Raw genomic sequence first — 16,129 nt, 5'->3', positions numbered from 1 at the left:
GATGAGGTGGTAGCCCATGGATAAGGTGGAACCAGAGGCTTGTTGTGGGGAGAGAAGGTGGGCGCCAATACGTTATTGAAATTGCCGCCCTTTGGCTGATCACTACTGTTCACATCATATTCTCTAAACTGCTTTCTCTAGCGCTTTTGCATCACTATCTTGAAAGATGTTGTGTCACATATTACCATTTTACAATTTTATAGAATGTTCTCAGAAGCAGAAACTTACAGAACCTGGAAGTTGGTACTGTTTTCTTGCCTGTTAGAAAAATGATCAATTTCGAGAGACTAGGTAAGATTTCTAAGAGTATATACAGTAAAAGAGTCACATAGCCCTGGGCCACCCTCACTGTCTTCATTTAGTACCATAAAGCTATTTATCTTTGAAAGGTCATTATCGTCCAAAGAAAGAAAGAAAGAAAGAAAGAAAGTGAAGTCGCTCAGTCGTGTCCGACTCTTTGCAACCCCATGGATGGTAGCCTATCAGGCTCCTCCGTCCATGGGATTTTCCAGGCAAGAGTGCTGGAGTGGAATGCCATTTCCTTCTCCAGGGGATCTTCCCGACCCAGGAATCGAACCCGGGTCTCCTGCATTGCAGGTAGACGCTTTACCGTCTGAGCCACCAGGGAAGCCCTTATCACCCAAAGCCTGTCTTTAATCACAAAGAACTTTATCCCCTTTTTAAGTACTAAAGACAATTCCATTAGTACCTATTGGTTAGTCTTACCATTGCTCATAACCATTTTACATTCTTTGAATTCTTCCTAAGTACTTGCTGTATCTATTCGAGGCTGACCAGGACTTACCTGAATTTTGCTTAAAAATCTGTATGGTTAAGAGAATGTTATTCCATACCTTCTACAGTGTTTGTTAATATGCTTGCCCTACTCATTGCCCTTTGTCTGAGATTGGGGTCATTCAACATATCCTCAGAAAGGAGGTAAGAACTGTGACGTCTTTTCTTGTGTATTTGATTGGTTGTACCCTGAAAAAAAAAAGATGATTAATTACAGTTTAAGAATGGAATTTCAATAAATTGTAGGTAGAAAATAAAATCTTGCCCACAAAGTTGTAGTGAGTAATTAGAGCCTAGACTGTTGATTTGAGTCATGGCTCTGCCATTTACTGGCTGTGTACCATAGGAGAGTTACTTAACCTGTCTCCATTTCATCACTGGTGAAATGGAAATAATCATAGTACTTGCCTCACAATCTTGTTATGAGGATTCAATGGCTTAACACTAAGGAAATAAAAACTAAAATGAGCTGCTTTCATTGTTATAATCACTATCATTATCTATCTTTCTGGGTCTCCAATTTATTCAGATAGCTTTACTATGTAAGAGTCCTAACATGAAAACAGCTAAATAAGTTTTGCAATGGTGTATGTGTGTGTGTGTAAAGGAAGAACTTCAGTGTTCTCTGATAAACTTCTGTAATTATTCTTTGTTGGGGCAATAACAGGGCAATGGTCATGACTGTTTCTCTTGCCAAAGCAGATCTCATGAACTGCTCTATCAAGATGAATGACTCAGTAGAAAAACAATGATTAAGACTGATGGACACTGTATCAAAATGGAGAATGTAAGCTCCATCTAAAAGAGGCTTCAAAGGATTGCTGCCATGCAGGAATATGAGCTCAATTTTACCAGGTATACCATATTTATGTAAAGATGTCTTATTTCTAAATCTTGGCAGCTAATTCAGAGTTAAAACACTGTGCCAGTTCAGTGCAGGCCAACAATACACACACACATACACATATATACATATAGACTTCAGACAACTTTATGGAGAAGGCAATGGCACCCCACTCCAGTATTCTTGCCTGGAAAATCCCATGGATGGGGGAGCCTGGTAGGCTACAGTTCATGGGGTTGCAATATGTGGTATGTATATATATATATGTGTATACACACACACACACCATTCTACAAACATATACATAGATATACAGATTTAGAGTTGTAAAGTATAGTTGTTTAGATACAGTTATATATGCTTGTATATTAAACAAACAGGCATAAATAGATGTACGTGTGTTTATATGCATGCATGTCCATATATGTGTGAGGATACACACACACATATTTGCAGGTGGCTTCTCACGGAGATCTGTCTATAACCATGTTTTAGCTGAAATACTCTCTAATTTACTGACTTTCTGGAAGCAGTGATTTCTTTTTTCCCCAAGTCAAACAAATAGCTGTGTTGATAAAGCATTTTTTTCTCCATGTAGACATGTCTCAGGTCTCAAAGTTATATTATTTCTCATGCAATTTTTTCATCTAAACTGTACATTATTACACGCTATTATGTTTTGCATTTATTTCTATTGAATTATAAAGTATCCACTAATTACTCCAGCTCTGTAGTTTTAGTCTTAGAATTTAGAGTGATAATGATTTTTCTGTGGTAAAACAAAGTATTAAGTGAAACATTTCATTTAAAAATAGGAAATAATCTCTAAATCTGATATACATTATATAATCTTTTATAGGTAATACACATTATTGAAAAGCAAAACACAGCAAAGATATGATTCCATGGAAATTTAACATGCTTGTTTGATAAGAAAAACACCTTGACAGAGGGCTGAAGCTGTATCATGCAAGCACAGAGGTCACATATGACCTAAAAGCATATGCATGCATTCAAACGGAAATGCATGCGTGGCCATGGCTTTGATGGAACTTCATTCTCACTTAAAATACTTCATTGTCTGCAAATATGATTTATGAATAGGTGGCACAAGTTCAGAGCTTGTTAAGTTAGTCAAAGCCTTTCCGATATCAAGCAACACAATGTAACATGGTGAGTGACCTTAACACATAACCAAGAAACTCTAAAACCAGAAAGATCTCACTTTCAGGCTTCATCACACCCTTTTCTCATACCACTCAATGACTCCCGAACTCTTGAAATTGTTGTTTTGGAAAGGTGTTTTATTTTTATCTTATATGTATATGTTTGCATTTACCTATGTATTTTGGATATTATGTTTTTATTCACAGATTTCAGATGAAAGAATTTTGGTATTTCTTTTAATGATAACAGTGTGTTTCATTTATATGTGGGGGAAAATCACAGTTACTCTAAACTATTCCTAAGAAGTTTACCACATCCTGGAGAGAAAGTGTGGTGGTTAAAACCACAAGCTCAGAAACAGAGGGCCTCTTTATGAATTTCAGGACTACCATTTATTGGCTGAGTGACTTTGCACAAATTGTTTCATTTCCCCGTGACTCAGTTTCCCCAGGTGTATAAAAGGGATAGTAATATATCACCTCCTAGGGCTGCTATAAATACTAACGTGTCTGCTATTATTATTACTATTATTAATTATTAAGAACTCAAATAAGATCCCTTGGAGCAAGGTATATATAAAGTAGTGACTTGAAAAAATAGCAGTAGGTGGCAAATAACACAAATCTCCTTACAGACATGGAACCTATTATCAACTAATAATGTTAGCATTATCAATGCATTTTATGCTGATATATAAATTGTTTTCTAAGGGGGTGAGTCATAATCAAGTATAATATCAGTAGATAAGTACTATTTTTTCAAAAATGGGATTTTAAATATGTTGGAATTGGATACCTACAACAATAGTATAAGGATTACATTAATCAGTTAAAGGTGTGTTTCTAGCATAAAAAGTATTGCAAGATACAGAGCCATTCAGAGGACCAGAGAGAAGGCCCCTCCAGCAGAGAGAGTGATGGATGCAAGAATAAGGGCCGAACCATGCCTGAGCTATTTAAAACGTCCTTACGCTGTCATCAGAAGTTGCCTTATCTATTATCACCTCTGGCAGGAGCTGTCCATTGGGTAGCATGAGGGCGGAGGGTCCATCCACCAAGGAGACCACGCCATTGCAGTCGACAGCGCTGTGCATCTTCCCATTCACTGGCAGCACTGGGGGAGACCTACTGGCTTGGCTGATGTTACTGCTGCGCCGCTCCCGAGGTCTGTGGGGCACAAACAGGGAGCCCCTTCTGCTCTCGTTGTCACCAAAGATGCTGTGCTCGTCGTCGGCAAATTCAGTCTCGGATCCAATATCTCTTCCTCGACCTTTGAAGCTGAAAAGACTTGTTCTGCTGCTCCGCCTTGCAGAAAACAAGGAGCCACGAATGCTCAGTGGTGACTGCAGGAAAAATAAAAGGTGATGTGTATCTGCTGAAGCAGACGTGCATTTCCTAGAACTCCTATGAAGACCACGGACCTGAGGGCAGAGGGCTCTGTACTGGATTTAAAAGAAACATATTTAAAAACAAAGAAATTCAGCAAAACAACAAATTCTTTCAAATAAGGAATGAGGAGACTGGAAAAGTTCATCTTTTCAGGACCAAGTGCGTTATCTGCTACTGTATCATTCTCTATACTTCTGGCATCAAGTTATCTCTCCACTCATTCTGTACCATTCATGTTGCTATAAACAAATTATTACTTAAAAAAGAATTTGATACTAATAGCTGTTACCGAGCTGTTCATACATCAACCCCTACATTGCTTAAGTACTGAAACTTTCTTGAGGCTAAGACCACACTGTACGCATCTTTGCATTCCGTTGCTTGCAACTCTACCCTGCACACTGAGGGCTCAGTTACGGTCTGTTAAGAAAGACATTCTAATTACCAATGGATTTACAAAGTCTTAAAAATATTTTTTGTCGTTGTTGTTTAGTCACTCAGTTATGTTTGACTCTTTTGGGAAACTGTGGACTGTAGCCCGTCAGGCTCCTCTGTCTGTGGGATTTCCCAGGCAAGAACAGTGGAGTGGGTTGTCATTTCCTTCTCCAAGGGATCTTTCCCACCCAGAGATTGAACCCTGTCTCCTGCATTGGCAGGTGGATTCTTTACCACTGAACCACCAGGGAAGCCCCCATAATACTATTAGAACATGGAGAAGAAGCTGTCCAATACTAAAGAGGTGAAAACAAGTCACATTTATATGACTTGTGTCCAAGATAAACTATGTGTATAAATCACACTGCATATTCCTTGGGTGTATCTAATTCAATAAACATTAGTGCTTACTATGTTAAGGACAATGTGATAGGCATTGAGAATAATGGGAAATGCATATAGTAACGTCTTTACCTTAAAACTAGCTTGAACTGCTCCACTCATAGTTTTGTTTTGCTTTTTTTTTTAACCGATATTACATTCAAGTTCTATCTCCCCAACTAGATTATGAAATCTTTGAAGGAAGGGATTCTTTCACTTTTGTATATATCTGGTAGGGTCCTACAGACTTAAGCAGCAGAAGCTAGAAATTTTAATGACATAAATGAAAATGAGAGTAATTCTAAGTGGGTAACTGAAGAGCAGATTGGGAGGAGCAGAGAGAACAGAGGACTCTGTGGATGGGTGGCCCCTGAGCTAAGGGGCAACGAATGGGTGGCCCCATGCCAGGAGGAGAACAAGGAAGAAGAGGAAACCATGTGCACCAAGTCAAAAGCCATGAGAACATAGGGCATGGAGCGGAGAGTCACCGTGGTGGTGGACCGAGGCTACATGCAGGCTGACAAGAGTGGGACTAGATCAGAGCCAAGGCATTGACAAGACGTGGGGCTTGTTCTGTAGTCAGTGGCTATTCAACATAGTTTTTGTCTGCTTTTTATATTTTAAGTTGAGCAGAAAAACTACTTGGTTTTAGAAAACTTATTTGAAGGGACTGTGCAGTGGAAACCAGGGAAGTATAAAGAGGAATAGGAATTCTTGCTCCTGGAGGTTTGTAGGCAGGAAGATCTGAAATACAGAGGTGTCAGTGGGAAAAAAAAAAAAAAGGAAAGAGAAATTCCACACAAGGAGAAATAAGAGACTATGGGAAGGACTAGATGGTAGAGACTGGTACCTTTTGGGGTAGAGGCAGTAAGGTTTGGGTGACTGATATTCTGGTGGTGCCTAAAGTGGTGACTCCTTGCAGTCATGTGGTGACTACCTACAGTAGTCTGGTGTACCTACACTGGTGAAAAAAGAAAAAAACTAATCTAATCATTAGTAATCAAAATCATTAGTAATCAAATCAAAACTAATCATTAACCAATGAGGCACTGCAAAATGAAGACTAAATAAAAACAAGAAAAGGTAACTGATACTGTAAATGTTTTCTTCATTTCTACGCTGGTTCTCATGAACATGTGTTTTGGATATTTATATTGGAGAAGATATGACAATTCTAAAACTATAAGCTCCTTCAAAATGGTCAAACTTAAATGGAAGACTATACATCTCTATGTTCTTTCCATAAATGCCCAGTCATCAATAGGTTTTTACCTAAAAACATACTAACGAAGTCACTCACTCTTCTCCTGAGCGCCCTCCCCTCAGACAGAACTCCGTGATCCCACCTCTGGCAATACACATGTGAGGGTGTCAGTGGTACCTGGTTAGGGGTAGACAGTCTTTTTTCACGTGCTCGCCTATGACCTTCAACACCAAGGTGGAAACTTTTTCTCCTGATGCTCTCCTCGGATTCCGATTTGGACAGTTTCTCATCATCTCCCTTTTCTTCCCCACTGGAGAGTTTCTTTTGGTTCTTTTTCCTTCTCCTGTTTCTTCTTTCTTTAGCACTTTTAGAGCTCAGTTTGGATGTTTCAGAAGAACTCTCAGACAGACCCATTATTCTGCTTCTCCCAATGCTGGTATATTCAGCTGCTGCTAATGCTATTGCCTGTTGAACCAAGAGAACACACATACAGTGAGTCAATTCCAAGAACTGCAAAATGCACCTCTTTACCACAAATTTAATTATACTGTGCATATAATCATGTCCCTCATACGGGAAGTAATGTTTCCTTTGCATCATGACTGAGAGCTTATAAAATGTATGTTTATCACTTCTCTTGCATTGTTAATAAAGCCCTACTGTGTTTCATAATTAAACAATTATATACTATTACTATACTTATAATAAAGCAATTTTAAATAGTATATGTAAAAGTTTTAACTGTAGATAATTCTGGGACATAAAACTCATATCAACCATGTGATAAGATAATTCATTTGTATAAGTTGTTCAGGTATACAGTATAATTCAATATTATCAATAGATTCATGCACTTCTATAGTTAAATGAAGAAAGAATTATTTTAAAATAATATTAATTATTACAGAATAATATATCAAGAAAATAAAAGACACTTTTAGGGATTACCCAGGAAATTCCTGCAATAGCCTAGTGCTAACCCTTTTATAAAAATTAAGGTTTTATTATTAAAAACCCTTGTAAAACCTTCCAACCCTTACAAAATTTGGAATTAAAGATATTGTGAATAAAAAGCAAGAATTACACACAATCCTACATCCCAGGAATAACTGGCATTAACACGTCTTTCAGTCTTCATATATTTTTAATGTATATCTTACATTCAATTTTGTATTCTATGACTTAACATATTATTATATTAACACCTTTTCCTGTCATAATATTCTTAAAACACATATCTTATGGCTGAGTAATATTTCAAGACACAAAAATATTATAATCCTCTTAGCTACTTTCTAATTTTTGGAACTTTAAATGCTTTCTGATTTTTAATATTAAAATATTACACTGAACATCTTTCTGCCTAAAAGCTTCTCTGCATTACAGATTACTACCTTCCTCCCAAGAGTTTAGATTTCTTGAAGAGATTTTACTAGGTCAAACCATCAACTTATGTAAAATACTTGAAATTTTGGTTCTCTTAGTACAAACTTCCTCAAACTTTTCCACTGACGTACCCCTTTGGAGGGAGGAGTAAGGAAAAATCCACAAAAATTTGTGACTTAACCTAAAGTGGCCACAATCATAAGTATGATTTTTTCAACATCTCACATTACCTTAAAATTTTTGCAACTTTAACCAAAACTGATGCCCATTTGCTTTCTACTCCACAGTGTATTTGTTAACTCTAATATCAACATAATTTTCCCTAAGGACATGTGTACAGTTGTTAGTGTGGGGAAATAACATCATAAATGTTTCGGGACTTTGCTTAATACCATACACACTGAGGAATCATGGGGAACAGGCTTAGGAAAAAGAGCTTAGAACATTCTCCATGCTGAAGTGAGCTGAGTAAGGGGGAAGGTAGAATGAAGCAGATGTCAACTCTAACTCAATACAGAATTGCTTCCTTTGACCACACCAGAATGAAAATTCAGTTTATAGGAAAGAATCCAGGAGAGAAAATCTCCCTGGGAAAGGTCGGACAGAGATCACAGGGGTTCTGTTGTTTCCCTTTGCCTGTTCACTTCTAGGAAGAATTTTAAACCAAATAAAAATACCTCCGCTTCCTCTTGCTCTTTTTTAAGTCGATCCAGCATCTGCTGAAATTCTAACTCTTTCTGCCTCGCTTCTTCAATGTTTGCCTGATTCTGTTCTTCATAGGCCATGGCAACAACAGCCAGGATCAAATTTATTAGATAAAAGGATCCCAGGAAAATCACCACAACAAAGAAGATCATGTAGGTTTTCCCAGCAGCACGCAAGGTCTAGGCAAAAAAGGAAATCATTATTTTAATAACACAAAGGGTTTTTTTTTGGTAAATCATTTCAACTTGAATGGCATATTAAGGCATGGTAAATCGAGCAGTTCTGTATAGTCTCATGTTATCAAAAAATAAAGGAATAAAATTGTATCTTCATAAAAAACAATCAGTATTAAAACACACACTTTTCCAAGACAAAAGATATAGCAATGTATTAAGCCTGTACCAAAATTAAATATGATTCTACACTATGATAAGCTTAATAATAACTCTGAATTTTTTTCTCCCCTAGTCTGAAAATTACTCAAAAACTAGCTGTTTTTACTCATTTTCAAATTATAGGACTAGATAATTTCTATAGTATCACATTCTGATATATTAAATATTAATGTTTATGTTACCACAAGGTAAATAGCCTTATTAAATGAACTTATGTATTCAACTTTTACATATTTTTAATTAACACTAAACATTTTTAAATGTAATACATGTTAAAAAATTAAACTGTACCAACAGATATTAACTGAAAAATAAGTCTCTTTATCCTTTCTCTAAAAACTCAGTTCCTTTTTCTATCAGTATCAGTTGTTACTGAATTCTTCTTTTGGATAAATTCTTAGTAGTGGAATTCTTAAGTCAACAGGCATATTCATTTTAATTTTCATAGAAACTCCCATGTTAGCCTCTCCAGTGGTTCACAGAAATGTGTGAGAAAATCTGCCTCCCCATAGCTTAATCAGACAGTATCTTCCTTTTGATCAACTTTTTGATCTTTGTCATTCCAAGAGATGAAAAGTTATATGTCACTCTAGTCTTAATTTGCAGTAAAGGTGAGTATCTTTTTGCATCCTTAAACAGTCATTTGTATATTTCATATTTTTTCCTGTAAAGTTATATTTTCATATAATTTCTATATTCATTTATAATATTCTCAGATATGAAACAGACAAAACAGGCCAAAAGAAGAACCTGTGGCAATCTGAGAAAGATCAGATCAGATCAGTCGCTCAGTCGTGTCCGACTCTTTGTGACCCCATGAATCGCAGCATGCCAGGCCTCCCTGTCCATCACCAACTCCTGGAGTTCACTCAGACTCATGTCCATCGAATCAGTGATGCCATCCAGCCATCTCATCCTCTGTCGTCCCCTTCTCCTCTTGCCCCCAATCCCTCCCAGCATCAGAAGCTTTTCCAATGAGTCAACTCTTCACATGAGGTGGCCAAAGTACTGGAGTTTCAGCTTTAGCATCATTCCTTCCAAAGAAATCCCAGGGCTGATTTCCTTCAGAATGGACTGGTTGGATCTTCTTGCAGTCCAAGGGACTCTCAAGAGTCTTCTCCAACACCACAGTTCAAAAGCATCAATTCTTCGGCGCTCAGCCTTCTTTACGGTCCAACTCTCACATCCATACATGACCACAGGAAAAACCATAGCCTTGACTAGATGAACCTTTGTTGGTTCATCTAGTAATGTCTCTGAAAGTAATGTCTCTGCTTTTGAATATGCTATCTAGGTTGGTCATAACTTTCCTTCTAAGGAGTAAGTGTCTTTTAATTTCATGGCTGCAGTCACCATCTGTAGTGATTTTGGAGCCCAGAAAAATAAAGTCTGACACTGTTTCCACTGTTTCCCCATCTATTTCCCATGAAGTGATGGGACCGGATGCCGTGATCTTCGTTTTCTGAATGTTGAACTTTAAGCCTACTTTCTCACTCTCCACTTTCACTTTCCTCAAGAGGCTTTTTAGTTCCTCTTCACTTTCTGCCATAAGGGTGGTGTCATCTGCATATCTGAGGTTATTGATATTTCTCCCAGCAATCTTAATTCAAGCTCGTGTTTCTTCCAGTCCAGCATTTCTCATGATGTACTCTGCATATAAGTTAAATAAACAGGGTGACAATATACAGCCTTGATGAACTCCTTTTCCTATTTGGAACCAGTCTGTTGTTCCATGTCCAGTTCTAACTGTTGCTTCCTGACCTGCATACACATTTCTCAAGAGGCAGGTCAGGTGGTCTGGTATTCCCATCTCTTTCAGAATTTTCCACAGTTTATTGTGATCCACACAGTCAAAGGCTTTGGCATAGTCAATAAAGCAGAAATAGATGCTTTTCTGGAATCTCTTGCTTTTTCGATGATCCAGTGGATATTGACAATTTGATCTCTGGTTCCTCTGCCTTTTCTAAAACCAGCTTTAACATCAGGAAGTTCACTGTTCACATATTGCTGAAGCCTGGCTTGGAGAATTTTGAGCATTACTTTACTAGCGTGTGAGATGAGTGCAATTGTACAGTAGTTTGAGCATTCTTTGGCATTGCTTTTCTTTGGGATTGGAATGAAAACTGACCTTTTCCAGTCTTGTGGCCACTGCTGAGTTTTCCAAATTTGCTGGCATATTGAGTGCAGCACTTTCACAGCATCATCTTTCAGGATTTGAAATAGCTCATCTGGAATTCCATCACCTCCACTAGCTTTGTTCGTAGTGATGCTTTCTAAGGCCCACTTGACTTCACATTCCAGGATGTCTGGCTCTAGGCCAGTGATCACACCATTGTGATTATCTGGGTCGTGAAGATCTTTTTTGTACAGTTCTTCTGTGTATTCTTGCCATGTCTCCTTAATATCTTCTGCTTCTGTTAGGTCCATACAATTTCCGTCCTTTATCGAGCCCATCTTTGCACGAAATGTTCCTTTGGTATCTCTGATTTTCTTGAAGAGATCTCTAGTCCTTCCCATTCTGTTGTTTTCCTCTATTTCTTTGCATTGATTGCTGAAGAAGCCTTTCTTATCTCTTCTTGCTATTCTTTGGAACTCTGCATTCAGATGTTTATATCTTTCCTTTTCTCCTTTGCTTTTTGCTTCTCTTCTTTTCACAGCTATTTGTAAGGCCTCCCCAGATAGCCATTTTGCTTTTTTGCATTTCTTTTCCATGGGGATGGTCTTGATCCCTGTCTCCTGTACAATGTCACAAACCTATTTTTTATAATACAAAATAATCATTTTTGGTCTCCTTTCTCTTGAGGTTGGGTGCTGATAACATATAGGTGAAAAGATAGAGCCCACAGTCCCCAGAAGACCACATGTAAGTTGGAGGAGATGGCCACGTGAATGAAGAATTCCACTACAAGAGATGGATGATGAAACCTGCAGTTGAGTTAGGAGAGGAAAACTTAGAGTCATGGATTGAGTCTTCCATTCCTATTCTAGTTTGCTCAGGCTGCCATAACAAAACCCTTAAATTGGGTAGCTTACACAACAGAAGTGTATTTTCTCATAGTCCTAGATGATGAAAATTCAAGATCAAAGTGTTGGCAGGTTTGGTTTTTCCTGAGGCCACCTTCTAAGTCCTCACTTGGCATTTTCTGTGTGTGTGTGTGTGTGTATGTGTGTGTGTGGCGTCTCTCACTCATGTCCTAATGTTTCCTTCTTATAAGAACATGAGATTGGTTTAGAACCTACCCAAATGGCCTCATTTTAACTTGTGCTCAATTGCTTAGTCGTGTCTGACTCTTTGCATCCCCATGGACTGCAGCCTGCCAGGCTCCTCTATCCATGGGATTCTCCAGACAAGCATACTAGAGTGAGTTACCATTTCCTTCTCCAGGGGTTCTTCCTGACCCAGGGATTGAACCCACATCTCCTACATTGGCAGGTGGATTCTTTACCAGTGAGCTACCTGGAAAGCCCTTCATTGTAACTTAGTTACCTCTTTAAGGGCCATAACTCCAAACATAGTCATTCTAAGGTACTGGGAGTTAGGACTTCAACATATGAATTTGGGGGAGATACTACTGAGTCCAGAACAAGTGTCCAAGGTAGTTAAAAGACAAAGCATGGTGAGCACAGGAGAGCCTGCTATTTAGAGCACTGTAAGCAGGGAGGCATGTGTAGAAAGCATGGAGTGTATAGCAGTGCTATGAGAAAATGTTATAGGATATTTCTTGCTATTTACCTAGGACCCCATGGGATGCTACATTCACAAAGAGGGAAAGAGATCTGGAGATCAAAAAGCCCAGAAAAGATAAGAAAATAATTTATGATTTAAGAATGATCCATTCTAATAATACTAGAAGTAGAACACACAGGACTAATACAATAGAGTTTTCTCCATTCTAAATCGAATAAAATATCTCATACATAAAGCTGGTTAGCACATACATCAGTTTTTTTGTGGAGTGAATACAATGAATGCTTCTCTTGGCACGCACCTGTTGGTAAAGGTTTTCCCAGTAATCCTGGGTCATTAGCCGAAACAAGGCTAAGAAGGCCCAGCTGAAAGTATCGAAGCTCGTGTAGCCATAGTCAGGATTTCTGCCAATCTTCTTACAGGTGTACCCTTCTGGACACTGACTACATGTGAGAAAGAATATCACAAGTCAGAGGATGCAAGCTGAAGAGTCTTACAGAGAAGTCAAAAACTCAAGATTTCCTTTTCAGGGGGACAATATCGAATAATTTTTAAGAACACACTTTTTGAAGTCAGAAAGAAGTGGGTTTCAACCCCATCCCTACTTTTCACTAGTTGCTGACTTTGTCAAATTACTTAAATTCTGCAAGGCCGTTTCTTCTTTCCATGAGACAAGATAATAATACGTACTTCCAAAGGTTAAGATTGTTTTAAAGTTTAAAAAAGATAATGTATGCAAATTACCTAACCTACTTCCTGTACATAAAAAACATTTTATAAATGGTAGCTGCTATTAGTATCATCATCAACAATCATCAAAACTTGAAAACTTTCACTAGATATCATATAAAAATTCTTATATTCACAAAGATTGATATTAATATACAGGTCTCTAATAAAACTGTTTCCCCAAATTATTCTTGAGGTGAACTAGAATCAACAACAGTCAACAGATAGCAATTGTGTAAGTTCATGGAGATTTATAATTAGACTTTTTGTCTTTTTAAAGTTGGTAGATTGGTATCCACAATGACAGATAAAAGGTGTTTTGATGTGTCTTTGGGAGCAGCAACTTTATCTTGTTTATTTTTATGTTCCCTGTGTACACAGAGTCTGGTCAAGGGATCTCTGGGCAGGGAGAGTGCAAGAACAAAGGCCCTACAGCAGAAATGAAGTTGTGTATGGGAGAAACAGCAGGTACTTACATAAATATGATACCTTAAAATAGCTTTACCCAAGTCCGTGGGACCCTTTTGTTTAGAGTGGCCAAACTGTCACTGCATTCTGTCACCTATGAACTGTACTCGATGGGAGAATGAGTAGAATTTAGGGATGGAAAGAAAAGCTGATTTTATCACTCTTCTTTCTGGAAACAAGAAAGGCTAGAAACTATCCAAACAACTCTTGGTTGGGTTTTTTGGAAGTAACTTTTTTTCTACTTCCTTAAGATATGTATGACTGGTATCTTGTTTTAATCCAAGCATACCTACGTCTTGCTTTCAAAAGTACGCATTAACCATGATCGTTTTAAAGTCTGGACTCACTGTGGGACAAAATGCGTCAAGTAATGTCATGAAATCTAAGAAAATAACATAGAATCAAAGGTCCTTCTTAGCAAACTGATTGAACTTGCTTTTTCTATTTTTCAGTCTTTAGACTAAAATTGAAACAAATATTACATACCCTGAATCACTGCTGAAACCACAAAGGAGAGCATCTTTGGATCCCTCCAAGTAATAAAAATATTCTGTTTAGGAAGAAATTGGACAACATCACGTTATGCAGTGTAAGCTTTCAGAGTGGCTGAGCAGGTAAGTTAACTAAAACAGATATATTTACAAATACATTCAGGCCCGGCGATAGGCATTCATTTATTTATTGCATTCTTATAAATTCTCACTCAAAAAATGCTGATAACCTATTATGGGCCAGGCAGTGAATACAATGACAAACAAGATAAATAAGATCATCAGTTTTATGAAGCTTTATGCTCAGGTAAGGGTGGAGGCTAGGGATGGTGAAGAACACTTAACAAGTATATAAATAAATATACAAGGGATTTTCACATAGGGGAAGATGCCCTATAAAAATATATTAAGAAAGTGTGACAAAATGTGGCCTGGGAAGTCTTTTCTAAAGAGATGACATTTAAACTGGGACCTAAAGGCTACAGAGAAGCCAGCTACTCAAAGATCCTGATGAAGAGACATCTTGACAGAGTAAAGAGCAGAATAAAACCCTAAGGTGGAAATGAAATTGGTATATGGGACAAAACAGCAAAATGGTCAGCCCAGTTACAGTGTAGTGAGTTGGGGGTATTGTGGTGGCAAAGATAGGCAGGGGCCATGTGGCAAGTCTTTGCATGACATGGAAAGGAGTTTGGATTTTAAGTATGATAGGAAGCAATAGAAGTAGGAAGTAGAGATACAAGACAATGTTGCTGTGGCTGCTTTGTGGACTCTGGACAATAGGAGGGCAAGTGTGGAGGCAGGGATACAAGCTAAGAGACTACAGTGAGAGGTGACAGGTCTCCAGAGAGTAGCCATGGATATGGAGAGAAGGGCGTAGAATAAAGGTATCTATTCTTCCTTTAGGAATGTGTGTGGGATGTGTGGAAGACAGGGGACACGGGGATGTGTCAACTGGTCAGAGCGGTGCCAGTTACCTGGGATAAGGAAGATTGAGGCAAAGAAATGGCCTGAAGGAAAACCAGGATCTCTGTTTTAGCTGTTCTTTGTTTGAAATGATTACTAGGTATTTAATTGTATTTGTCAACTAAGTAAGTGGATGGATATGTCTTAAGGTCAGTGAAAGCATCAACTACAGTCAGGCCAAGGGGATCTGATGAGTGAACCCAGAGAGGAAGTGGAGTAAGGGAGGGGAGTGGAGGGAGGGAGAAGAGAAGGGAAAGAGCTCCAAGTATTCCAGAAGAGGAAGAACCGGCAAGGCAAAACCACAAGCAAAGGAAATGTATTTTCTGAAATTCTCTCATTGTTTATTCACTAATCAATATCTACTTACGACTTACTAAGTTCTGGAATGTTGAGGACATTGAACTGAAATAAATGCACATTTTCCCCTCTCATGGTACCCTTGGTGCCCATTTTCAGGTGTAAAGGAACTCATAACTCTTCCTTTATTCACTGCAACAACTTATTCTTAATACAGAGGGCCAATCCAAAAGCACATAGTAAAGGTATAAAGGACGAAAAAAACATTTTAATAGGGGCTCAGCTTCCTATTTGGCTCAAGTCAAAAAAAAAAAAAATAAAGATATCATTTTTAGCAGCCTCTGGAGCAACAGTAGAACAAAAACTCTGAAGTCAGATGTACTTAAATTTGAATATTGCTTCCACCCTTTCATATGTAAGTGAATTGCTTTACCACTTTATGATTTGGCTATTGCAGTTGTAAAATGTGGATAGGAACACCTACTTCAAAGAGCTGTTGAATAGTACTAATATGATATTGCGTGTAAAACACTTAACACAGTGCCGCACACTTTCTATATAAATACTCAAAGAGAAACAGCTCTTATTAAATAACTTCAGGTAAGACTGACCGACTTAACACATCACCGTTTGGCATTATGCAGAAGACACAAATCTTAGAAGACACAAAGCAATAAAGCCTCTTAGTTTGGGGAGAAAATTCTCACACTGTGCTTTAAAAAAAAAAAAAAATCCTGTGCCTCAGGGAGGGTGGGCATGGCAGAATGAGGATGGAGGAGGTTATCATGTA

General features: G+C 38.0%; 1 protein-coding gene and 1 long non-coding RNA gene across 4 annotated transcripts in view; one reads left to right on the top strand and one right to left on the bottom strand.

The window, feature by feature from the left end:
- SCN9A (sodium voltage-gated channel alpha subunit 9) overlaps window positions 1–16,129 on the bottom strand; it is a 165,120-nt gene that overhangs the window by 62,479 nt on the left and 86,512 nt on the right. For 2 of the 3 annotated variants that reach the window (XM_019971649.2, XM_070803876.1), the window contains 6 exons: window positions 14,072–14,135; window positions 12,690–12,831; window positions 8,278–8,484; window positions 6,392–6,679; window positions 3,777–4,148; window positions 855–984 (listed from right to left, as the gene is read on the bottom strand). In XM_019971649.2, the coding sequence (XP_019827208.2) occupies window positions 855–984; window positions 3,777–4,148; window positions 6,392–6,679; window positions 8,278–8,484; window positions 12,690–12,831; window positions 14,072–14,135 (1,203 nt within the window). The remainder of the gene's footprint in view (window positions 1–854; window positions 985–3,776; window positions 4,149–6,391; window positions 6,680–8,277; window positions 8,485–12,689; window positions 12,832–14,071; window positions 14,136–16,129) is intronic. The other variant, XM_070803883.1, reaches the window with a different exon arrangement.
- The window catches only part of LOC139187339 (uncharacterized), a 138,750-nt gene that overhangs the window by 109,324 nt on the left and 13,297 nt on the right, over window positions 1–16,129 (top strand). The window contains exons 3-4 of the long non-coding RNA XR_011570891.1: window positions 13,499–13,585; window positions 14,038–14,199. This is a non-coding gene — a long non-coding RNA (uncharacterized lncRNA). The remainder of the gene's footprint in view (window positions 1–13,498; window positions 13,586–14,037; window positions 14,200–16,129) is intronic.

Source organism: Bos indicus, chromosome 2 (genome assembly GCF_029378745.1).
Source record: "Bos indicus isolate NIAB-ARS_2022 breed Sahiwal x Tharparkar chromosome 2, NIAB-ARS_B.indTharparkar_mat_pri_1.0, whole genome shotgun sequence".
Classification (NCBI taxonomy): domain Eukaryota; kingdom Metazoa; phylum Chordata; class Mammalia; order Artiodactyla; family Bovidae; genus Bos; species Bos indicus.
Note: the sequence above shows the minus strand (reverse complement) of the source record. Positions and strands in the feature narration are given on the sequence as shown.